General features: G+C 35.7%; 1 protein-coding gene across 4 annotated transcripts in view; it reads right to left on the bottom strand.

Moving 5' to 3' along the window:
* Window positions 1–2,551: 2,551 nt before the first annotated feature.
* Window positions 2,552–26,268, bottom strand: part of HSP90AA1 (heat shock protein 90 alpha family class A member 1) — a 109,617-nt gene continuing 85,900 nt past the window's right edge. For 3 of the 4 annotated variants that reach the window (XM_033951374.1, XM_033951372.1, XM_033951373.1), the window contains exons 9-11: window positions 4,401–4,669; window positions 3,527–3,860; window positions 2,988–3,125 (exon numbers count right to left, since the gene is read on the bottom strand). In XM_033951374.1, coding sequence (XP_033807265.1) covers window positions 3,016–3,125; window positions 3,527–3,860; window positions 4,401–4,669 — 713 coding nt within the window. In that variant the 3' untranslated portion in view covers window positions 2,988–3,015. Of the gene's footprint in view, window positions 3,126–3,526; window positions 3,861–4,400; window positions 4,670–26,268 lie in introns of all 4 variants that reach the window. The other variant, XM_033951371.1, reaches the window with a different exon arrangement.

Genomic DNA, 26,268 nt, shown 5'->3' with positions numbered 1-26,268 from the left:
GGCTGCAATACGCTCGTCCAAAGAAGGCACGCTTTCTTTTTCTGCTGTACCTGTGGTGCCGCTCGACGCCCAGAGGATGAGGAGGCAGATGAAGATGCACTCACCTCTATGGGGGCGGAGCGTTTGCGCGAGTGCCTCGTGGTCGGCAGGACTGGACTCGCTGCCACAGCGACCAGAGGGCGCTCGAGCGGGGAAGGCTTCTTAGCCGGCTTACCTGACTGGTGCGACACCGGAGCGGTGTCACGCGGCGTCGAGGAAGTCGGTGCCAATTGCGAAAGAGCTGATGCTGGTGTCGATGCCGCAGAATCAGCCATCTCGGCGCCAAAAAGTAATGTTTGTTGAATTTGTCGATTTTTCAACATGCATTTTTTCAAGGTAGCACAACGGGTGCAGGTGGAAGCCCTATGATCCGGACCCAGGCACTGTAAATACCAATTGTGCGGGTCGGTCAAAGAAATGGCCCGTGCACACCGATGGCACTTTTTGAACCCTGGCTGAGGGGGCATGAAAGTAAATACGGCCTCTGCCAAATCGAAAGCCGAGGCTTCGATGATGGCAACAGGCCCCGCCGGGGCGAACCCGAGAATAATAAAATTAAAGTTTTTTTGTTTTTTTTTTTTAACAAAAAAAGTAGAAAAAGAAAAGAAGAAACTCTTCCGATACAAAAATCGTGCGAGCGGGAAGACGAAAAGGGCTTTTCAACGGCCGTTGAAAAGAACGCGTCTGCTTAGCTTCGCGGAAACTAAGAAACTGGGGACCGCACGCCTCCGTCGGGCGGGAAGGCACTCGCGCGTGCGAGGTGCGGCCTACTAGAACTTTCCAAGTTCTTAGAGTGCAATCACTCTAAAATTGTCCGTACCAGGGCTCCGTCGGTGCTGTCACCCATCAGTCAAGAATATGCTGCCTGCTTGTCCTGGGATAATAAGAGTTATAATCAATAGTAATAATACCAGTCTATGCATGAATTCAAACCTTTGGGAATAATAGAATCTAGTTCATAGATCCACCGTTGTTCTTTTCTCTGGAGGCACAACTGTCTGTTGCCGCCTCGGGTGTCTTGAATCACATGGTCTAAAATGTAGCATTTTAGCTGAAAAAAATTGTGATCTATATCAATGCAGTGCCTAACGATCGGAACTTAAAGGTCCTCTCTTCCTAGTGCACTCCTATGTTCATTTAAATAGACTTGTAGTTGCCTACTGGTTTGGCCCACATAAACTTTTAAACAGGGACAGACTAGACAGTAAACCACAAATTCTGTTCTGCAAGAAGTCACATATTTAAATTTGTATGTTCTTTGATTTAATGGATTAATGAACTCTGTGGAGGTTTCCATGATTGCACAATTTGTACATCAGCCACATGCAGTGTGTATGGGCTGTGTTTTTCTCTTTAGGCTCCTTTAAGATTGCTGGACTCAGTATCTCCTTTAAATTCACACCTCTTTTATATGCCAGATGGAGATCACATCCTTGAAAGGGAGGTAATATTTTCACTAGGGGCAAGTGTCTATGTAAAATCCTACTAAGTGGTGAACATGTCACCGAGTTCCCTGCAGAAAAACCGATTTGTTCTTTGAAGATTTGCACTGGTACCCTTTGGTCAATAGCTGGTACCACTGGTGCAGCAGGGTGACCCCAAAGAGGATTCACGCCCTGAAGGAGATAGCCTGCAATGAAGGAGAACATTGGTGTCAATGCTTGGCTTGAGTTGAGGGACTCAATACCATAGAGGCCTGTGACGCTTGCTGGGAAAATGGTGGCTTCTTAGCAGGTTTCCAGGAAGCTAGAACACCTGATGTCAATACCGCCAGTACCAGAGGCTCAGAATGAACCGGAGTCCATAACCAAGCCAAAGATCTCTTGTTGGATGTGGTGAGCCTCCAATGAGTGTTTATGCAGTGTGGAATGATATGTACAGGTGTCTACCAAATGTTCAGTGTCCAAACACTGCAAACACCAACTATGTGGGTCAGTGATAGAGATAGGGCGCCGACACCACTTCTTAAAACTGCTTGAAGGTTTCGACATGAATGGAAAATCTCAGCAGCAATGTTAAACTCAATGGTGAGAGAAAATAAAATAAAGGAAGGCCAAAGGCCTGAGTGCAAAAAGAAAATGGAAAGGAAAAAAAAAAAAATTTGTCCTTAGTATAAGAAAACAAAAGATAGATAAAAGCTGCAAAATCCAAGAAAAAAATATGGTTGATGGGAAAGCAATGGCACTGGACAGAGTCCAGAAAAAAGCACTTTGCTCCATGGAAAATAGAGATGAAGTACCACGAGCCAGTGTCAAGCGGTACTGTGCTGTGCACAGGGCAATTGTGAAGTTTTCTAAAAACATAAGTGGCAATACACTTTTACCATTGTCTGTATCAGGCTCATGTCATCACCCACATGTGAGAATATGCTGCCTGTTTGTCCCAGGATAATGAGACATACTATTGCTAACACTATACTGTTCAGTTATTACAAACCAGCTTTGGCAACCATAAGTGGTTAGACAGCATTACAGGAGCAACTCCTATTTAAAAAAATTCTTCTATAAATGTCTTAAGTCATTTAACCTTTATTTCTCAATTCACATCTTTACCATACATGTAAATATGGAAGTCACAGGCTTAACAGATTTTAATAACTACAGTAGAAAGTGCTGAACTATCAAACCTTTGAATGTAACTGTAGTAAAGATAGTTTTAAGACCCCTGACTACCATGCACATGCATGTTACTTGGTGCAGCTTATGCCAGATGAGATATTTCAGAAGCTTAAGCCAATAATGTACCAGCAATTACCATTCACTCCTGCATATCCAAAGCTTCCTAACAATTACAGTATTTTACAAAGTTTTGCTTTTAACAGCTGTTAACAAAAATCTCACTTTTTGAACATTTTATAAAGAGGGAAAGGCATAATGTAACAAAAATAAACTTTAACATTAAGATAAACTACTTCATGATATACAAATCCCCAGCCTTTTCAGATTAAGCTGAAGTGTGAACTGTACAGCGACTACATTAGTCTACTTCTTCCATTCGTGACGTGTCATCATCTCCTTCAAGTGGTGGCATGTCTTCTGTTGCAGCCGGACTTGACTCTTCTGCAGTACCCTCATCTTCATCAATGCCTATATTTGATTAAAAAAAAAATTATGAGTTGTATGTATTCTTACTTCACAATAGAGAGACAAGGACAAAATTTTTCCCTATCCTTGCAGGAACTCAATTTCCCCATACCCATGAGATTTGTCGCTGTCCCTGTCCCATTCCTATAAGTTCCGCCTTAGCTACAACAAACTTCAAACACTTATGATTTTAAAGTGTTTGAGTTGAGGCTTATGCAGATGAAGACAGAAATGGTAAGGATGGGGAAAAATTTGCCTCCATGTCATTCTCTACTTCACAGCTCTTTACTATAAAAGATTGTATCACTAAACCTATCACTTAAGTGATAAAGTTGCAGAGTTCATAAAAAAATGATCTTCCTGAAATTAGATCCTCGTCTCCCCACTTCCTGAGTTTTACATACCAAGACCAAGTTTTATCATCCTATAGATGCGGTTAGCATGTGTCTGTGGACCCTCCAAACTGAAGCCTGAGGACAGGAGTGCTGTTTCATAGAGCAAGATAACTAGATCTTTCACAGACTTGTCATTCTTGTCGGTCTCTGCTTTTTGTCTTAATGTTTCAACAATAGAATGGTCAGGGTTTATCTCAAGATGTTTCTTTGCTGCCATGTAACCCATTGTAGAATTATCTCTCAGTGCTTGAGCTTTCATTATTCTTTCCATGTTAGCAGTCCAACCATATGTACTTGTTACAATACAACATGGGGAAGTCACCAATCGATTGGAGACAGCAACCTGTAAAACAAAACAAACACACTTTATGAGATAGGCCTATGTCATTCATGTAGAAAGCAAAGAACCAGCACAAAACATATTCCTATGGTAAACAGATTTCTCCTGACCCAGGGTAAGTGAACAAAGGAGCAAGCACTAGGGTACAATGACCGTGACTATCTCAAAATGTAGCATAAGTGACTTGAAGTTGGTAAATGTTAAAGTTACAAGCATTAGCATTTTGTGGATATATTAATGATGCCAGCATGACTGGTGTTTGTTGGTCATTGTTTTGCTTCTTTGGCTATGAGAGACATTGAATGGCTAGACAGGGCAATTTTGTTTTCCAAACATGCTGACAGCAGCTTAAAGAGGAATTTCAAGTCAAATCATTTCCACTAATAGCTACGTAAGTATGCTTCAATGACAAAAGCATACATGGTTTGTCAGAACTACTGTGCTATATACATATACAGATAGGCTAGTGCAGTATAGCACTGCACCCAGGATGAAGACTTCCACTTTTAGTTAGCACAGTGGTGTTTAAGACACATGCAATACCTTTTCAACTTTCTTTTCCAGTATGTCCTTCATGATCTTGCATAAATTTTCAAACTTGGCTTTTTTCTCCTCCTGTTTTTTCTTCTCATCTTCATCTTCAGGAAGCTCTAAGCCTTCTTTAGTCACAGATACCAATGTTTTGCCTTCAAATTCTTTTAGCTGCTGCACACAGTATTCATCAATGGGTTCTATCATATAGATAACCTCTAAGCCATGCTTCCGGAGCTGCTCCACAAATGCAGAGTGTGCCACTTGCTCTTTAGTTTCACCTGCAAAAAACCTAAGAGTGTTAGTTTGTTCAGGGGCAAGGATTTCACGTTAAACCAACTATTCTTGCAGTGTGCAGAGTGCTTTAGCAGAAAAAGATTTCCAACTCAAGATTGTTGTGTGTTGATGCATACCGCTGTTTACATTGTGATTTTATTATATGAAAAGGAGAAATTACCTGCTAATTTTCTTTGTTAGCCTGTAGACTGATATAGTCCTTATGAATGGGTATATATCTTATCATGACCAGCAGGTGGAAACAAAACAAAACTGTGGAATAGTACATAAGAGGTACCTTTATCTTAGCCTTTTGGAACTCAATTTGGGATCAAGTAAATTGTTTATTGGAAAAGCATGTGGCATTATCTTATGATACAGTACTACTTGGTATGTCTAAGAGGAAAAAGAGCCAAATATCACATAACAATAAACTTTTATTGATACTGACAGGAGTCGCCATTCAGCATATCACAAGTAATTGGAAAAATTACAGTAGACAATTATAATTTCTGGTGGAACTCATGTCACATATATAAAATGTAAAGAGCAATAGTTATACAACAAGGAAGCTATAAGAAATTTAATAAAATTTGGGAGCCATTAACTTATTGTAATGAGTAAGGAGAAATTAGGTTCTTACCTGCTAATTTACTTTCTTTTAGCTTCTCCAGACCAGTAGAGGTTAATCTTTACGAATGGGTATATATCCAATCATGACCAGCAGGTGGAGACTGAAAACAAAACTGTGGGACAGTATATAATATACTCCCTTCTCTATTTACATCAGTCTGCCAAATAGCCAAGCAGAACTAAGAACTGGAAAACAGAAAGAAAACAATACTCCGAACAGGAGTAACAAATAACATACCCAAATGCTGTTGGAAAATGCAGAGGAGAAATACCAGAAGGAAAATGTCCCCACAGCTCGCCAGCTAAGCCAGCCGAGCCACAGCCGCTGTTCTTTAATTCTCCCCGGCCCTAGAAAAATACTAGAACCCGCAGCAAAAAACAAAAACTGCCCGCGAAACAGCCCCAAGCACAACAACAATAGACAGGGTGGGGACCTCTACTGGTCTGGAGAAGCTAAAAGAAAGTAAATTAGCAGGTAAGAACCTAATTTCTCCTTCTGTAGCGCCTGGTAGACTGGCATAATCCTTACGAATGGGACATACCAAAGCAGTACCCATTACCCCCCAAATGGCCAACACCAGAACACATTCACCGAATACCGCATCCCGATGTACTTTAACATCCACACAGTAGTGTTTGACAAAGGAATGCAGAGAAAACCAAACTGTAGCCTTGCAAATATCCACTGGAAGCATTAGAGAAGACTCAGCCCAAGAAGCTGCCTGACCCTGAGTGGAATTAGCCTTGAGAAATTCTGGAACAGGCTTCTTCTTCAGAAGATAAGCGGAAGCAATAGTCTCTTTGAACCAGCGCAATAGTAGCCTTAGAAGTGCCATCCCCCTTAAGAGGACCCAAGGACAAAGATGATCTGATTTCATGACCTCCTAGGTCCTCTGCACATAAGAGCGAAGGAGACAACTGACATCCAACTTGCGCAACTCTCTGTGCTCAGAAGATCCCTCCCGGCTACCCAACACCAGGAAAACCACAGCCTGATTGACATGAAAGCAGTTACTTACCGTAACATGTGTTATCCAGGGACAGCAGGCAGCTATTCTCACATATGGGTGACATCATCGACGAAGCCCGGATGCTGAAGCCTCGCAAATAGACTTGCTTCTAGAAACTAGAAGTTACGAGTCAACCGCACCACGCATGTGCGCCCAGCACAGGGAGCGTCTCCTCAGTTCAGATAGCTAGCAGAGAAGCCAACCAGGGGAGGTGGGTGGGTTGTGAGAATATCTGCCTGCTGTCCCTGGATAACACCTGTTACGGTAAGTAACTGCTTTATCTCAGGCAAGCAGGCAGCCTTTTCTCACATATGGGTGACCTCCAAGCTAACCAGAATGGGATGGTGGGAGTGTTGGCAATTTAGGAGAATAAATTTTGTAATACTGTTTGGCCAAACTGTCCATCCTGTCTGGAAAAAGTATCCAAACAATAGCGAGATGTGAAAGTACGAACCGAGGACCAAGTAGCAGATTTGCAAATTTCCTTAATGGGAGTCGATCTGAGGAAAGCTATGGAAGTTGCCATTGCTCTGTGGAGGGGCAATCCAGCCTGGGCATAGTAGAATGAGATACAAGCAGCCATCCAATTGGAGATGGTACGCTTAGAGATAAGGATGCCCCAACTTGTTTGATCAAAGGAGACAAAAAGTTGAGGAGCAGTTCTGTGCGGTTTGGTGCGTTCCAAATAGGCCAAAGCATGTTTACAGTTCAGAGTATGAAGAGCCACTTTTCCAGGATGAGAATGAGGCTTTGGAAAGAACACTGGAAGAACAATAGATTGATCGAGATGAAATTCCGATACCACTTTAGGAAGGAATTTTGGATGAGTACGAGGACCACCTTGTCATGATGAAACACTGTGAAAGGTGGATCAGCAATTAAAACTTGCAGCTCACTGACTCGTCGAGCAGAAGTGAGGGCAATGGGGAACACCACTGTCCAAGTGAGATATTTCAGATGAGCCTTGTCAATTGGTTCAAATGGAGGCTTCAACAGTTGAGCAAGGACAACATTGAGGTCCCAAACCACAGGAGGCAGTTTGAGAGCAGATTTGACATTGAAAAGTCCTTTCATGAATCTGGAAACCACCGGATGAGCAGAAGAGAGGTTTCCCTTCGATAGGCTGATGGAATGCAGCAATTGCACCGAGATGGACTCGGATTGATGTAGACTTGAGGTCAGAAGTCGAAAAGTGCAAAAGGTATTCCTTATTTATTATTTTTTATTTTCAAGTTTTACATAAAGTGTACAAAATATTAAAATACAATTGATAAATAAATAAATAGAACAATAGCAATACAAAGAGGGACATATACTAAATTTATAAAAATATGGGGGCCATTGACAAAATATTGTAATGAATAAATAATTGGATTTTTCTTCTTTTCAATATCTTTTAGGTGACACATATAGAGGGGGGTAGTGAAAATAATTTTTACATAATATGATTTAATATAATATATAATATGTAATATATGATAGAAAAGTAATAGAAGGGTGGGGGGTGGGAGAGGGGATAAAAATATATTTAGAATATGATGTATTAGATATAAAAGTGATAGTGTATTCATCAATTGTATTTTAATATCAATTGATAAATACACAATATCACTTTTATATCTAATGCATCATATTCTAAATATATTTTTCCCCCTCTCCCTCCCCCCACCCTTCTATTACTTTTTAATCATACATTACATATTGTATATCATATTATAGCCTATTATGTAAAATTTATTTTCACTGCCTCCCCCTCTATGTGTGTCACAAAGAAGATATTTAAAAGAAGAGAAGAAGAAAAATCCTACTATTTATTCATTGCAGTATTTTGTCAATGGCCCCCATATTTTTATAAATTTAGTATATGTCCCTCTTTGTATTGCTATTGTTCTTTCCATTTTAAATATATGACATATTGTATTCCACCAAAATGTATAATTTAGGTTATTATAATTCTTCCAATTATTGGTTATATGCTGCATTCAGCATATAACCCCTGTCATAATTAATAAAAGCTTGTTATTTTCTGGTGAAATTTGACTTTTTTTTCTCATCATCATTCCAAATAACACTGTATCATATGATATTGCTATATGATTTTCCATCAATTTATTAATTTGTGGCCAAATTGAATTCCAAAAACTTTTAATGTAGGGACAATGATACAGTAAGTGATCTAATGTCCCTGGTTCCAGATTACAGTGCCAGCATTTATTGGACTTAGAACTGTCTAATTTTTGCAAACGTGTAGGGGTCCAAAAAGCTCTATGTAATAAAAAGAACCAAGTTTGTCTCATAGATGCTGACACTGTACATCTCATTCTCCAAGACCAAATTAGTGGCCATTGAGATGCATTAATTTGATGCTTAATCTCAATGCTCCAAATATCTCTTAGACCATTTTTTGGTTTTTTATTCAAATATCCAGATATTAATTTATACCACAATGCGGCTTGATGTCCTAGGAAGTCTGCTTGAAAACATAAGAACTTTAAACTATATTGATTATTCAATGTTTTCCATTCAGGGAACCCAACCTGAATGGCCTGCTTCAATTGCAACCATTTAAAACTTTGTGTTTTACTAAGACCAAATCTATGTTGCAATTGTGAAAAATCCAGCAGTTTACCTTCTGAAATAACATCATCTAGAGATCTAATGTCTGCAATAATCCAGTTCTTCCAAAGGATTTGAGCTCCGCCAATTTTGATCTTGGAGTTTATCCATAGAGATTGATTAGTTGATTTGTTTATTGGGATAGGTGTTAATTTACTTATAAATCTCAACGTTTTCCAAGTATCCATTAGTATTTTATTTTCTCTGTATCTTCTAGGCATGTTAATACTTGGAAGGTGAACTAAATTTAGGGGAAACATAAGGCGCCATTCCAAATATAACCAATCTGGTGCATTATCTATAAGTTCTGGGAGGATCCAATACATACCCTGACGTAGAATATAGGCTTGATGGTACCTATAAAAATTTGGGAAATTTACCCCTCCCTCCTTAATTGATTTTTGCAAAGTTACTAAAGCTATTCTAGGTGTTTTACCAAGCCAAAGAAATTTCGTTAAAATGCTATTAAGCTTTTTATAAAAGGACCCCTGAAAATAAATAGGTATCATACTCATTTGGTAGCAAACTACAGGCAAGATCATCATTTTAATAGTTTGAACTCTCCCCCACCAAGATATATGTAAAGGGTTCCATTGCTCACACAACTCCGTAACTTTTTTTAATACAAATTTTTCATTTTCTTTTATGGTATCTTCAATTGTATTTTTAACTTGAATGCCAAGATATTTAAATCCTTCTTCCTTCCATATGAACGGAAAATCTTTAAATAGTCCTTTTACACAATGAACATTTAAGGGTATAATTTCAGATTTATTCCAATTTATTTTATAACCTGAAAATTTACCAAATTTATCAATTAATTCCAATAAAGAAGATAAGGTAGATTCCGGATTTTTCAAATAAAGCAAAATATCATCAGCATAAGCCGAAATTTTATATTCCATATCTGAATATGGAATACCCTGTATCTCCCCCGTTTGCTGTATTGCTAACAATAAGGGTTCTAATATAACATCAAATAACAAAGGAGATAAAGGACAACCCTGTCTAACTCCCCTCCGCAATTGAAATCCATCAGATATCATATTATTAATATTTAATCTTGCAATCGGGAAGCTATACAAAGTTTTTACCATTTGTATAAATCCAGAACCTATACCAAACCATTCTAAAGCTTGATACATAAAATTCCATTCTATCCTATCAAACGCTTTTTCTGCATCCAAGGAAACTGTAAAAGTCGGTTCATCTATTTTTTTTGATAAATTTAACATATGAAACAATAATCTAGAGTTATTGGAGGAATGTCTTTTAGCAACGAAACCCGTCTGATGCATATCTATAATATGTGGGAGAGCTTTGGCTAATCTCAAAGCCAAAATTTTCGCCAAAAGTTTATTATCTACATTTATTAAAGATATAGGCCTGTAGTTTGAAACCAAAGTAGGATCTTTATTTGGCTTATGCAGAACAATTATTATTGATTCAGCCATAGTACCTTTAATATCACCTTTTATAAGTTGTGTTTGGTATAAATTTAGTAAATGTGGGGAAAGGATATTTTGAAATGTTTTATAAAATTCTACTGTATAACCATCACCACCTGGAGCGGATCCAACTCTAAGAGATCTCAATGCTGTTTCTAATTCTTTTAATGATATAGGTTCATCTAAACTCCGTTTTATATGATCAGGAACCTTAGGTCCATTAATTAAATCTAAAAAATTTTTACCATCTTTTTGTCTCTCCAAATAAGGTTCGGAAGAATACAGATCTTTATAAAATTTTAGAAATTGTTTTAAAATTATATCTGTTTGATTTGTTATTGTACCTTTATCATCTTTTATCCCATTAACATTAGTTTTCCTTTTTTTTGCTTTAAGATAATTTGCCAATAATCTCCCCGCCTTATTAGAATTTCCATAATACACTGCTTGTTTGGAAAACAAATCTCTTCTTATCATTTTTTAAGATATTTCATTATATTTACCTTTTGCTTTCAAAAGAGCTTGCAATATCTCATTTTCCCATTTGTTTATCAATTTAGCTTCTAATATTTTAATTTCTTTTTCTAATTCTATATATTGAATTTTATTTTGTTTCCTAATAAAAGCTGAATATGATATAATATTACCCCTCATAGTTGCTTTAAATGCATCCCATACATTCTCAATAGATGTATCCTCCACTAAATTCATTTGAAAGAAATCATTAATTTGTGTTTTAAAATTTTCCAAAAATTTATCATCCACAAGCAGTGCATTATCAAATCTCCAAAGAGGTCTACCCTTTTCCAATTTATCCAATTGTAATTCTATCCATATTCCCGCATGATCCGAAATAATAATAGGATCTATGGAAGCTTTAATCACCTGTTGCACTTCATTTGTTGAAACAAAAATATAATCTATTCTTGAAAATGATTTATGAACCTGTGAACAAAATGAAAATTCCTGATCATTAAAATGAAGAATACGCCATATATCCTTTAAATCGCATGATTGAGCCAGATTATCTAAACCTAAAGATTTTATACTTTTACTAGGTTTTTTATCCAATAATGGATCCATTACAGCATTAAAATCTCCAGCCACCACTAAATTAGAAGCAGCCAGTGGTAATAAAATATTCTGTAATTTTTTAAAAAATTCTGATTGATTCGAATTAGGGGCATATATATTAAACAACGTCAGGGCATTATTTCCCATACCTATATCAACATGTATCCATCTTCCATGTGGGTCTGAATTTATTACCTTAATCTTGGCCATACATTTTTTATTTATAAGAATTGCTACCCCTGCTTTTTTACCCTCTGCTGGAGCAAAAAAACATTCTTTTACCCACCCACCCGTTAGTTTCTGTGATTCCTTTGTATTAAGATGGGTCTCCTGCAGACAGTAAATATCCACGTTTTGTTTTTTTAAAAATGTTAATACCTTTTTTCTTTTGATTACATGATTCAGGCCATTGACATTAATAGAGTATATCTTAAAAGACATTATATATTTTAAAACTTATCAGTATAGTCTTTTTCCCTTCTTCTTTCATATTTAAAATCCAAAAAATATTTTCTATGACACACATATTTACCCTTGAAGTATCCATTCCCTTATTTACTTTCTCCTTAATCATTCTAATAAATACCATTTTTTTCCCTCCCTTTCCCACCCAATATAATGACTGCTTAAGGACACACATTGGAACTGCAACCCGAACATTCCCCTCCCCTCTAGGCAACCAATATTCAATCAATTTCCCTTTCTATCTATCTATATTAACCTTTAATATCTTTAGTCATTTTTTACTCCTAACATTTCATTAATGTATCTTCATTCATTCAGTTCATCAATTTTTAATTTATATTTCCCTATTATAGTTTACATCGTAAAATTTTATCTTAAACATATATTTAATATGGTATTGATATTTTCCTATATTTTATACTTTCTCTCTTTATATTTTTATTGTCTTTTCTTTAGTTCATATTTTTTTTTTTTCTTCAGTATTTCAATGTCTCATATTTTTATAATTTTTAACAATATCATCAAAACCTATCTTGATATTTTATGTTAAAATGACATAGGTTCTGATTTTGAGAGAAAGGTTTTTAGTTTTTCTGGATCTTCAAAATACAAAGATTTATCTCCAGATGATACTCTCATTTTTGCCGGGTAATATAATCCGTATTTAAATCCTTTTTCTTTTAATTGAGGTCTCATGTCTAATAGTCTCTTTCTTTTATTTGCTGTGTTTTTAGCAAAATCCGGCAAAAACCATATTCTAGATCCTTTGTAATTTAGATTTTTGTCTTTCTTGGCAGCATTTAATATTTCTATTGCTTGTTGGTATCGAAGCATTTTGAATATTAGTGGTCTTGGTCTGCCTTGATTTTCTATATTTTTTATTGGGATCCTATGCGCTCTTTCTATTTCTAGTGGTTGTTTTAGATCCAGTTGTAGTATTTTTGGAATTAAGTTTTCTAGAAATTGTATAGTATTTTTCCCTTCCAAGTTTTCTTGTATTCCAAAAAGTTTAATATTTTTTCTTCTTCCTCGATTTTCATAGTCTTCCAGTTGATCTTTCAATTTATTCAATTCCAGACTGTCATTTTTGCATCTGTTTGCTTCACCTTCTATATGACCTCCATTTTATTATTTACTTCCATTTGTCTGTGGATATTTAATATTTCTTCTTTCATTTCAGCCATATTGGTCACAGTCTCTTTAAGCATTTGTTTAATCTGTCTCAGTTCTTCCATAACTTCTGCTTTACTCAATATATCAGGTTCTTCAGCAGGAAGTGGGATCTTACTTGGTGTAATTTGATCCTGCTTCTGTCTTTTTGCTGACATACCAGCCTCATTTTTTTTTTTTTCCCATTATATTTTTATTTTCAAATTTTACAAAAAGTGTACATAATAATAAAATACATTTGATAAATGCATGGTATCACTTTTATATCTAACACAATGTATGTCTGAATTTGATTTTCCCCTTCACCCTCCCCCCACCCTTTTATTGCTTTAATATAATATTTTCAAATTTTATAAAAGTATACAACATATTGGAATACAATTGATAATTATTCAATAACATATTTATATCTAATACAATATATTCTGGATAAATTTTATTCATTTTCCCTCCCCTCACCCTTCTATTATTTTTTAATCATTTGTTACATTTTGTATCATATATTATAATATATTATATATAAATTGTTTTCCTTATCCCCCCTATATGTGTGTCATAAAAAAAAAAAATCTCTAAAAGAAGAAAAGAAGAAAAAGTATTCTATTATTTAATTATTGCAGTATTTTGTCAATGGCCCCCATATTTTTATAAATTTATTATATGTCCCCTTTTGTACTGCTATTGTTCTTTCCATTTTAAAAACATGGCATATTGTATTCCACCAAAATGTGTAGTTTAGGTTGTTGTAATTTTTCCAATTGTTAGTTATATGTTGAATGGCAACCCCTGTCATAATTAATAAAAGTTTATTATTTTCTGGTGAAATTTGACTTTTTTTTCTCATCATTGTTCCAAATAAAATTGTATCATATGATATTGCAATATGATTTTCCATTAATTTATTAATTTGTGGCCAAATTGAATTCCAAAATATTTTAATATAAGGACAATGATATAATAAATGATCTAATGTCCCTGGTTCTAGATTACAGTGCCAGCATCTATTAGACTTAGAACTGTCTAGTTTTTGTAAACGAGTAGGGGTCCAAAAAGCTCTATGTAATAAAAAGAACCATGTTTGTCTCATAGACGCTGACACTGTACATCCCATTCTCCAAGACCAAATTAGTGGCCATTGAGATGCATTAATTTGATGTCCAATCTCAATGCTCCAAATGTCTCTTAGACCATTTTTTGGTTTTTTATTCAAATATCCAGATATTAATTTATACCACAATGCGGCTTGATGTCCTAGGAAGTCTGCTTTAAAGCATAAGAACTTTAAACTATATTGATTGTTTAATGATTTCCATTCAGGGAACCCAACCTGAATGGCCTGCTTCAATTGCAACCATTTAAAACTTTGTGTTTTATTAAGACCAAATCTATGTTGCAATTGTGAAAAATCCAGCAGTTTACCTTCTGAAATAATATCATCTAGAGATCTAATTCCTGCAATAATCCAGTTCTTCCAAAGGATTTGAGCTCCGCCTACTTTGATCTTGGAGTTTATCCATATGGATTGATTAGTTGATTTATATATTGGGATGGGTGTTAATTTATCAATAAATCTCAATGTTTTCCAAGTATCCATTATTATTTTATTTTCTCTGTATCTTTTAGGTATATTAATACTTGGTAAATGAACTAAATTTAGGGGAAACATAAGGCGCCATTCCAAATATAACCAATCTGGTGCATTATCTATAAGTTCTGGGAGGATCCAATACATACCCTGACGTAGAATATAGGCTTGATGGTACCTATAGAAATTTGGAAAATTTACCCCTCCCTCCTTAATTGATTTTTGTAAGGTTACTAAAGCTATTCTAGGTGTTTTACCAAGCCAAAGAAATTTTGTTAAAATTCTATTAAGCTTCTTATAAAAGGACCCCTGAAAATAAATAGGTATCATACTCATTTGGTAGCAAACTACAGGCAACATCATCATTTTAATAGTTTGAACTCTGCCCCACCAAGATATATGTAATGGGTTCCATTGTTCAGACAGGTTTCCGCAAACACCATAACACAGAACATTCCCTTATCGGCTTAACAAATAACATTCACTATTTTCTGGATCATCACAGATCTGTAGTCTTATTTTCTCTGGACATCTCTGCAGCATTTGATACTATAGATCATGATTTACTTCTCAGGAGATTAGAATCAATAGGCTTTCGTGATCAAGTCCTTAATTGGTTTTCTTCTTATCTTACCAATCGAACCTCTCATGTCAAATTCAACAACGAAGAATCTGAAGAATATACAACAACCTTTGGCATCCCTCAAGGCTCAATCCTTTCTCCCCTGTTATTCAATATTTACCTTGCACCATTACTGAATTTATGTCAGTCTATAGGATTCACTGCTTTTTCATACGCAGATGATATACAGTTAATTCACCCATTTAATCCTGAAAATTACGAAGACATCAATTCTTTAAATGTAAAACTCAAACAAGTTCATAATTGGCTTAACAATAATAAATTATCATTAAATATAAATAAAACAAAAGCAATGATTTTTAACTGGAAAAAAGATATAGGACTAAATTCTCCTTTCCTACTTAACAATAAACCCATTGAAATCGTCCCCAAAACAAAAATATTAGGCGTAATAATCGACGATAGTCTGGAATTTAAAGATCACATTAATAATCTAGTTAAAACCTGCTTCTACAAACTGCGTTTAATTCGATCTCTTTCTAAATTTCTCGAACTCAAATCTCGCAATATTTTAATTCACTCCTTGGTTATATCAAAACTGGATTATTGCAACTCTTTGTTGCTCAATGTTACCCAAAAGCAAAAACGACAAATGCAAATAGTTCAAAACTCGGCCATAAAACTAATTTATGATGCCAAGAAATTCGATCACGTCACCCCACTCTTTAAAGATGCACACTGGCTTCCTATTTGCCAACGCATACAGTTTAAAGTTTTACTACTTATCTATAAAAACTTGATCTTCAAAGAACCACAATGCATTTCTAAGATGCTAATCCCCTATTGTTCTGCACGCTCTCTCAGATCATCTTCCCAAAACCTATTAGTAATTCCTTCTTTGAAAATTATAGGCACCCGTAGATTGGAAATGTTTTCGGTCGTTGGCCCCCAATGGTGGAACTCTTTGCCCGAATATATAAAAAATGAAAAAGATGTTCCTTCTTTTAAGAAATCTCTTAAAACTTATCTTTTTAAAAAAATTTTTAATACATAAATAATAAAATACAAATTCTCCCATTTTTTAATTTTTCGTTTCAAGTATTTTAATACCTCCCTGATGTTCTTTCCTTAAATGTATTTCTTTTTTTTTATGATATGTAACTTTAACCTCCCTTTCCTCCCAATTGATGTTGGTCCTGTCTAAAATCTATCGTTTTTATTGTATGTTATTATTATTATTTTAATGAACTGTATGTTTTTATTATCTTATCTGATTGTATTTTAATGTACATCGCTTTGTATAACGATATAGCGATCCATCAAATATTTAATAAACCTTGAAACCTTGAAACCTTCACATAACTCCGTTACTTTTTTTAATACATATTTTTCATTTTCTTTTACAGTATCTTCAATTGTTTTTTTAACTTGAATGCCTAGATATTTAAATCCTTCTTCTTTCCATATGAATGGAAAAATATCAAATAATCCTTTAACACAGTAAACATTCAAGGGTATAATTTCAGATTTATTCCAATTAATTTTATAACCTGAAAATTTGCCAAACTTATCAATTAATTCCAATAAAGAAGATAAGGTAGACTCTGGATTTCTCAAATAAAGCAAAATATCATCAGCATAAGCCGAAATTTTATATTCCATATCTGAATATGGAATTCCTTGTATCTCCCTCGTTTGCTGTATTGCTAACAATAAGGGTTCTAATACAACATCAAATAACAAAGGAGATAAAGGACAACCTTGTCTAACTCCCCTCTGCAATTGAAAACCATCAGATATCTTATTATTAATATTTAATCTTGCAATCGGGAAGCTATACAATGTTTTTACCATTTGTATAAATCCAGAACCTATACCAAACCATTCTAAAGCCTGATACATAAAATTCCATTCTACCCTATCAAATGCTTTCTCAGCATCTAATGAGACTGTAAAAGCCGGTTCATCCATTTTTTTTGACAAGTTTAGCATGTGAAATAATAGTCTAGAGTTATTGGAGGAATGTCTTTTAGCAACGAAACCCGTTTGATGCATATCTATAATATGTGGGAGAGCTTTGGCTAATCTCAAAGCCAAAATTTTCGCCAAAAGTTTATTATCAACGTTTATCAAAGATATAGGCCTGTAGTTTGAAACCAAAGTAGGATCTTTATTTGGCTTAGGCAAAACAATTATTATTGATTCAGCCATAGTACCTTTTATATTACCTTTTATCAGTTGTGTCTGATATAATTTTAATAAATGTGGGGAGAGGATATTTTGAAATGTTTTATAAAATTCTACTGTGTAACCATCACCACCTGGAGCGGATCCAACTCTAAGAGATCTCAATGCTGTTTCTAATTCTTTTAATGATATAGGTTCTTCTAAACTTCGTTTTATATGATCAGGAATCTTAGGTCCATTTATTAAATCTAAAAATTTTTTTCCATCTTTTTGTTTCTCCAAATAAGGTTCGGAAGAATATAGATCCTTATAAAAATTTAAAAATTGTTTTAATATTATATTTGTTTGATTTGTTATTATACCATTATCATCTTTTATTCCATTAATATTAGTTCTCCTTTTTTTTGCCTTAAGATAATTTGCTAATAATTTTCCCGCCTTATTAGAATTTCCATAATACACCGTTTGTTTGGAAAACAAATCTTTTCTTATCATTTTTGAAGTTAATTCATTATATTTACCTTTTACTTTCAAAAGAGCTTGCAAAACTTCATATTCCCATTTACTTATCAATTTAGCTTCTAATATTTTTATTTCTTTTTCTAATTCCATATATTGTTTTTTAATTTGTTTCCTAATAAAAGCTGAATATGATATGATATTACCCCTCATAGTTGCTTTAAATGCATCCCATACATTCTCTATAGATGTATCTTCCACTAAATTTATTTGAAAAAATTCATTAATTTGTGTTTTAAAATTTTCCAAAAATTTGTTATCCACAAGCAATGCATTATCAAATCTCCAAAGAGGTCTATTATTTTCTAATTGATCTAATTGTAATTCTATCCATATTCCCGCATGATCCGAAATAATAATAGGATCAATGGAGGCTTTAATCACTTGTTGCACTTTATTTGTTGAAACAAAAATATAATCTATTCTTGAAAATGATTTATGAACCTGTGAACAAAATGAATACTCCTGATCATTAAAATGAAGAATACGCCATATATCTTTCAAATCACATGATCGAACTAAATTATCTAGACCTAAAGATTTAATATTTTTACCTGGTTTTTTATCCAATAATGGATCCATTACAGCATTAAAATCTCCAGCCACCACTAAATTAGAGGCAGCCAGTGGTAATAACATATTTTGTAGCTTTTTGAAAAATTCTGATTGATTCGAATTAGGGGCATATATATTAAATAACGTCAGGGTATCATTTCCCATACCTATATCGATATGTATCCATCTTCCATGTGGATCTGAATTTTTTACCTTTATATTGGCCATACATTTTTTATTTATAAGGATTGCAACCCCTGCTTTTTTACCCACTGCTGGAGCAAAAAAACATTCTTTTATCCATCCACCTGATAATTTCTGTGATTCCTTCATATTAAGATGGGTCTCTTGCAGACAGTAAATATCTGCATTTTGTTTTTTTAAAAATGTTAATATTTTTTTCCTTTTAATTACGTGATTCAGGCCATTGACATTAATAGAATATATTTTAAAAGACATTATATATTTTAATACTTTTCATTATCTTTTTCTTCCTCTCCTCTTTCATATTTAATATCCAAAAAATTTTCTTCACGACACACATATTTAACCCTAATGTATCTCCCTTAATTATTCTAATAAATATTCTCCTTATCCCTCCCTTTCCCACCCAATACATTGGCTGCTTAAGGATACACATTGGAACTGTAATCCTAACATTCTCCCCATTCCAGGCAATCAATTTTCAATTGTTTAAACAAATTTCCCTTCTATCTATCTATATTGATCTTTTATATTTATTTAATCATTTTCCATAACATTTTATTAATGTATCATTTTCCATTTAACAATATGTTAATTTGTATTTCCTTAGTATTATGATTTCAACATATAATTATTTTAAACATATATGCAGTGTATTATTTAATAATTTTCCTATATTCTGTTCTTTCTTTCATATAATTATTATTGTCTTTTCTTTGTATTGTTTTCCTCCATTTCTTCAAATATTTCGATATGTTATATTTTCTAATTTTTCATAGAGTTTTCAAAACCATCTTAATATATTATATTAATATATCATAGGTTCTGGTTTAGAGAGAAACTCTTTTAGTTTTTCGGGGTCCTCAAAATATAAGGACTTGTCTCCAGATGACACTCTCATTTTCGCCGGGTAGTATAGACCATATTTAAATCCTTTTTCTTTGAGTAGAGGTCTCATATCTAGTAGTCTTTTCCTTTTAGTTGCTGTGTTTTTGGCGAAGTCTGGTAAAAACCATAATCTTGATCCTTTATAATTTAAGTTTTTATCTTTTTTTGCAGCATTTAGTATCTCTAGTGCTTGTTGGTATCTCAACATTTTGAAAATGATTGGTCTTGGTCTGTTTTTATTTTCTAAATTTTTAATTGGGATTCTATGCGCCCTTTCAATTTCAATTGGTTGTTTCAAGTCTAATTGTAGAATTTTTGGAATTAAATTTTCAAGGAAAAGGATAGTATTTTTTCCCTCTAAATTTTCTTGTATTCCAAAGAGTTTGATGTTCTTTCTTCTTCCTCTATTCTCGTAATCCTCCAGTTGATCTTTTAATTTATTTAATTCCAGGCTGTCGTTTTTACATCTTTTTGATTCACATTCTATATTTTCCATTTTTGATTCTAGTTCAGTTGTTCTTTTGTTGTTAACTTCCATTTGTCTATGTATATTTAAAATTTCTTCTTTCATTTCAGACATATTAGTTATAGTTTCTTTAAGCATTTGTTTGATTTGTTTTAATTCTTCCATGACTTCAGCTTTGCTTAATATGTCTGATTCTTCGATAGGAAGTGGTATTTTACTTGGTGTTATTTGGTCTTGTTTCTGTCTTTTTGCAGATGTACCAGCCTCATTTTTGTTTTGTCTGGTGCTTGCCATGTTGTTGTTTTCTTTTTCTTGGTTATTCTTATTTCTTATATTTAGTCTCTTAGGTTTAGATTTGATATTCTTAGGTTTTTAATCTCTTTTCTTCCAAGAATTAGTAGAAATTTTCTTTTTAATCCCTTTTCTTTTCCTCAGTTATCTGTCACAATCTTGAATATTCCTTTTTTAGTTTATTTATCTCTTTAATATTGGCTAGATGGTTATTTTTGATTTTTTCTTCTTCTTTTATCTTTTACCTATGTCAGTTTGAAAATTCTTTCCTTTTTTCTTTTACTTTTCTCACTTTCACTGTCTCAATGAAGGAGGGGAACATTCAGTCCAACAACATTTCCTTCCCTTAGATCTCTCTCAGATTAGTCAATTTCTTTCACAAGTTTTAATTTTTCAGCGCTGACAAAAAAAAAAAAAAAAAAAAAAAAATTCTTAGTAGTTTTTCCTCTCCTCTCACAAGCCCAATCGCAGCCCCGATTGAGGAGAGCAACACTTTATAGAGTTATTTTCCCTTATTTTGACCAACTTGAAGTAACTGTCTTCTGTTTTTTCTCAGCGTCTCTCAATTGCCTCGATGTCCTGTTGCTTCGGTTTTTTTTTTAAAGTTTAAAGTTCCGTTGATCCTTTTCTCTGTCTCCTCTCTCATAAGCCCAATCGCAGCTTTGTCAGAGGAAAGCAATATTCAATTCAGAATTTCTTTTATTTTAATAAGCTGATATTTATTTGTTTTCAGTGCTTTGGCACTTAATTATTGAGAGAAAATGCCAGTATTCCTCTCTCTATCAGTTTTCTTTTTTCAATCCCTTGAGAATGCTGTATGTCTTTTTCAAATTAAATCTTCATAAGCCTTCTTTCACTCTCTCAGCATTCAAATCAGCATTAATATAATCACGTATTTCTTTTAACTTTTTCCAAATCTTCCCTTAATATCAGCAGCCATATAAATTATTTGCGTTTATAGAACTTTTTATCTGTTATCTGTCCCAATGTTGAACCATCGCTGAGGAAAAACGAACAAAAAAACTGGCTTCAGGTAAAGGACCAGTTTTATCTCAGGGCTCCAACTCAGCGCTGACTAGAAAGGGCTGCCTTAAACTGTCATAGTTTAGATAATAAACTGTCAACTGTCTCACATTGGGATCGTTTTTTTTTTTTAAAACGTTAATCAGTTTTATTTCTTGAAACAGTTCTCTTCTCTACCGTGCCGTATCTATACCTCTAAAAGCTAGTAATATTCAATGCCTTTAAGGTTTTAATTTATCTTCGGCAGGAGAGGGCTGTTTTAAATCATCTCATCTGACAGCGATTTCACTTCGAGATCCGTTTCTCTTTAGCTGTTAGTCAGTTCAAGTTTTAACAGCTATTTCTTACCTCCGTGTTGCCTTAATACAGAGATAATCCGTCTCCTTTCTTTTCAAATCTTACTTTAATAACAGCGTTGTTATCCGATTGTTTCTATTTGATAGATTTCTTTTCTGTCAGTTATCTGCCGCGTCAATCCAGCGCTGAGAGAAAAACCGGCAATCTTTCTTTCAGTTTTCCTCTCTCAGGATCTATCTCGATTTTATCGGAGGAACTCAATATTAGTCTGCAATAGTTTTAAGTTTAATTTAAACTTGTTTTTTATCTCTAAATCAGCAATAAGAGAATTATAATTTTAAAATTTTGCCCAGATATAGAGGAGCGTCGTGATCACACCTCCATCCTGTGTTCGCGTTAAGCCACGCCCCCCAACCAGCCTCATTTTTATTTTGTCTGGTACTTGCCATATTCCTGAATTTATTTTTATATTTTTACAGATTTTACCTTTTCCACAATCTTTATGCTCAATGAGATTTTTGTCCACAACAATGTACAATAGTTCGCCTTCGATGTTATGCTGTTGAGGAAATAGCAAACTTTTTTTTTTTTTTTTGGATCCCTTCCTTCAGGGTTACTGTCTAATTTCGTTGGAAGGTAGTTTCAATTGGCTCTATTTTCACCAGTTTTCTTTTTTTTTCTTTTTCCTTACACAGTACAAAAAGAAAAATCAGCTCCTTACCCTCAGGATTTCTCTTCAAAAACGGCAGAGGAGGGCTATTTCAAACTGCCATTAATTTCAGACTGACAGGCACTGTCCTCTCACCAAAATTAGTTTAAATTGAGAAAAAAGGCGCTCTTAATTTTTCTCTCTCTGTTTTGCCAGTGAGGAAATAATAGATTTTCTTTTTGGCATTTATTCCTTCAGAGCTTTATTTTAATTTCGTCAGGTGGAGGGTAGTATCAGTTGCCACAGTTTTCGCCGGTTTTATTTCTCATCAGTTGTTTTTGATGTCATTCAGCACAGAAGAAAACAATTAGTTTTTTTATCTTCAGGGCTTTGCTTTAACACCGGCGGGGGAGGGCTACATCAAACTGCCATATTTTTATCTTTGACAGGCACCAGCCCTCTACCAAAATCAGTCTGAAGGGAGAAACTTTTTTTTTTCTTTCTTTTCTGTTGTTGGCTAATTTAATGTTCAATAGTCTGCCTTCAGTCTTTCCAATGACTTTCTATCACAAAAAGAAATCGGCAAAGGATTAACTGATCTCCTTGACTCTCCGCCCGTTGGGCTCCGACTCAGCGCCGGCAGGAGAGGGCTGCATCAAACCGCCACAGTTCTAGAAATCAACTGACAGCGGCCTCACAACGAGATCGGTCTTTCTTTAACTTTTTTTTCTGTTAGTCAGTTCTAATTTTCAGCACAGAGAAATAACAGCGCTCTTAATTTTTCCTAGTTCTTCTTTTCTCAGTACCTTACTTAGGTTTGGCAAGATTATAATATCAGGCTGGTGTCATTCACGCTGTGAGTTTTTTTTATCTATGCCTCGTCGCTCTAGCAACAGTCAGCATCCTGTCATGAAAAAACCGGCAAAAGAGAAACAGACCTTTTCTCTTGACTTTCTTCCCTCAGACTTTATCCGAATCTCAGCAGTACTTTTATTCCATTTTTCAGTGATCTCTAAGTTCCTTTAAACTTATAACTTTCACGAATCAGTGACTCAAGCCTCAACACCGCTTCGTTCCAGCACTGAGGAAAAACGGCGCTCTGACTTTTCAGCTCCTATTCTCTCTGGCTTCACATCAACTTCGGCGTAAGAGGGTAATATCGATCTTTCATAAGTTCAGCGTCATTAATAATTATTTTTTGATGAAATCATCAAGAAGGGAATAATATTTTTATTTTCCGTTGCCTAGATGAAGAGGAGCTTCGCGATCACACGTCCATTCGTGTTCGCGTTAAGCCACGCCCCCTGCAAAAGGTATTCCAAAACAGAAGATAAGGAGGAATGTTGGAGATCCTTATCATGAGAAAAACACCACGTAGAAAATGTTGTCTATTTTGGTGATAGCATTGTTTAGTGGTAGATTTCCTAGAAGCCTCTAAAATGTCTCTGACAGGTTGAGAAAACTGCAGAGGAGTCATGTTGAGAGGTACCAAGCTGTCAGGTGTAGAAACTGCAGGTTGGGATGAAGCAGAGATCCCTGACTCTGTGTATGCAGAGATGGAAAAACTGGTAGAAGGTAGGGCTCCCTGCTGCTGAGTTGAAGTAGAAGGGAGTACCAAGGTTGTCTCGGACACTGAAGAGCAATCAGAATCATGGTGGCATGATCGTTCTTTAACTTGACTAGAGTCTTGAGAATGAGAGGGAATGCATAGAGGAAGCGATTCGTCCATTCCAGAAGAAAAGCATCTCCCTAGAGGCGATGAGGAGAGTATATCCTGGGGCAGAAATGAGGCAGTTTGTAGTTGTGGGGAGCTGCAAAGAGGTCTATCTGAGGTGTTCCCCACTGTGAAAAAATGTGATGCAGAGGCGAGGAATGGAATATTCATTCGTGATGTTGCACTCCTCAAGTTGTCCGCCAAGCAATTGTTCGCCCCTTGGATATAGACAGCTTTGAGGAAGGTGTTGTGGCAAATTGCCCAGTCCCAAACCTTCAGAGCTTCTTGACAAAAGGAGGCAGATCCGGTCCCTCACTGTTTGTTGATATAATACATGGCGACTTGGTTGTCCGTCTGAATGAAGTCTACCTGGTCGTGAAGAAGATGTTGGAAAGCGTTGAGAACCTTGAGGATCGCTCTGAGTTCCAATAGATTGATATGACACCGACGATCCGTACTAGTCCATAGGCCTTGAGTACGGAGACCATCGAGATGAGTGCCCCAAGCGTAGGTCGAAGAGTCTGTCGTGAGGACTTTCTGATGGGGAGGGCGTTTGAAAAAGCAAACCTCTGGAAAGATTGGAAGAGAGCATCCACCAATGGAGAGACTTCTTCAATGAAGGAGTGACTGAGATGTGTTGAGAAGGAGGGTCGCAAACTTGCGTTCATTGAGATGCCAGGGTCCACTGAGGAATTCCGAGGTGAAGTCTGGCAAAAGGAGTCACATGTACTGTGGAGGCCATGTGACCCAGGAGTACCATCATGTGTCTTGCTGAGATGGAAGATCAGGAAGACACTATGACAGAGTTGAAGAAGAGCTTCCAGACGTTGTTGTGGAAGGAATGATCTGAGTTGGACAGTGTCCAGAACAGCACCAATGAATTGTAGATTCTTGGAGGGCTGAAGTTGGGATTTGGGAAAGTTGATTTTAAATCCCAAAAACTTTGTAGGAACCAGGTAGTCCGTTGGGTCGCTACAATAACCCCCTGAGATGTTGAATCTTTGATGAGCCAGTGGTCGAGGTAAGGAAATACCTGAAGACCATGGTTCCTTAGAGCTGATGCTATCACTACCAGGCACTTGGTGAAAACTCTGGGAGATGAAGCCAGGCCGAAGGGCAGCACTCTGTATTGATAATGCAGATTCGCCACCCAAAATCTTGAGATATTGACGGGAGGCCGGATGAATGGGAATATGAGTGTAGGCCTCCTTGAGATCCAGAGAGCATAAGCTGTCGTTCCACTCGAGAAGGGGATAAAGGGATGTCAGGACAACATGCAAAACTTTTTTGATTAGAAATTTGTTGAGAGCCCTGAGATCCAGAATGGGTCGCAGATCGCCCATCTTCTTCGGAACAAGGAAGTAACAGGAGTAAAACTCCCTGTTCTGCTGTTTCAAGGGAAATGGTTCGATGGCATGGAGACGAAGCAGAGCTTGAGCTTCCTGAAGAAGAAGGGCGGTCTGGGATGGATTGGAAGGGATACTCTCTTGGAGGAAGCTCTGGTGGAATCTGAGAGAAATGAAAAGAGTATCCTTCCCTGATGATGGAAAGTACCCAGAGGTAGGATGTGTTTATCGTCCATCGGTGGTAGAAATGACAGAGACAACCTCCTATAGGGGGAAAATGAGACAAGAGTCAGAATGGTGGAGGTTATGCTCTGTTTTAAACAGTCGAAAAGGCTGAGTAGCCTTAGGTGCAGCAGAAGGTTGAGGTTTCTGTTGTCTTTGAGGCTGCTGTTTCTTTAGAGGGCGATATAAAGAGCCGTCCTCGGAGTAAAACACCGCTGACAGATAGGAGCAGGGCATGCAGGTTTTGCAGGAGCTGGCTTCGGCTTGGTTCTGACAATAGAAACAAAGGATTTCTCATAGTCAAATAATTTCTTGGTGGCTACCTCAATGGATTCATTGAAGAGGTCATTGCCGTCACAAGGGATATTAGCCAAGCGGTCTTGAGATTAGGGTCCATGTCAATGGTACGAAGCCAAGCAAGACGACGCATAGCCACAGAACAAGCAGCTGCCCAGGCAGACAACTCGAAGGCATCGTAAGATGACTGCAGGAGATGTAATCTGAGTTGGGATAAAGAAGCCAGGACTTCTTGAAATTCAAAATGCTTTTGAGTATCCAGACAAGTCAAAAACTTTGGCAATAGAGAAATAAGGAATTCAAAATAAGTAATGAATTGAAAATTATAATTTAGGACTTTAGGACATCATGGCATTTTGATA

Source organism: Geotrypetes seraphini, chromosome 7 (assembly GCF_902459505.1).
Source record: "Geotrypetes seraphini chromosome 7, aGeoSer1.1, whole genome shotgun sequence".
In the NCBI taxonomy this organism is placed as follows: domain Eukaryota; kingdom Metazoa; phylum Chordata; class Amphibia; order Gymnophiona; family Dermophiidae; genus Geotrypetes; species Geotrypetes seraphini.
Note: the sequence above shows the minus strand (reverse complement) of the source record. Positions and strands in the feature narration are given on the sequence as shown.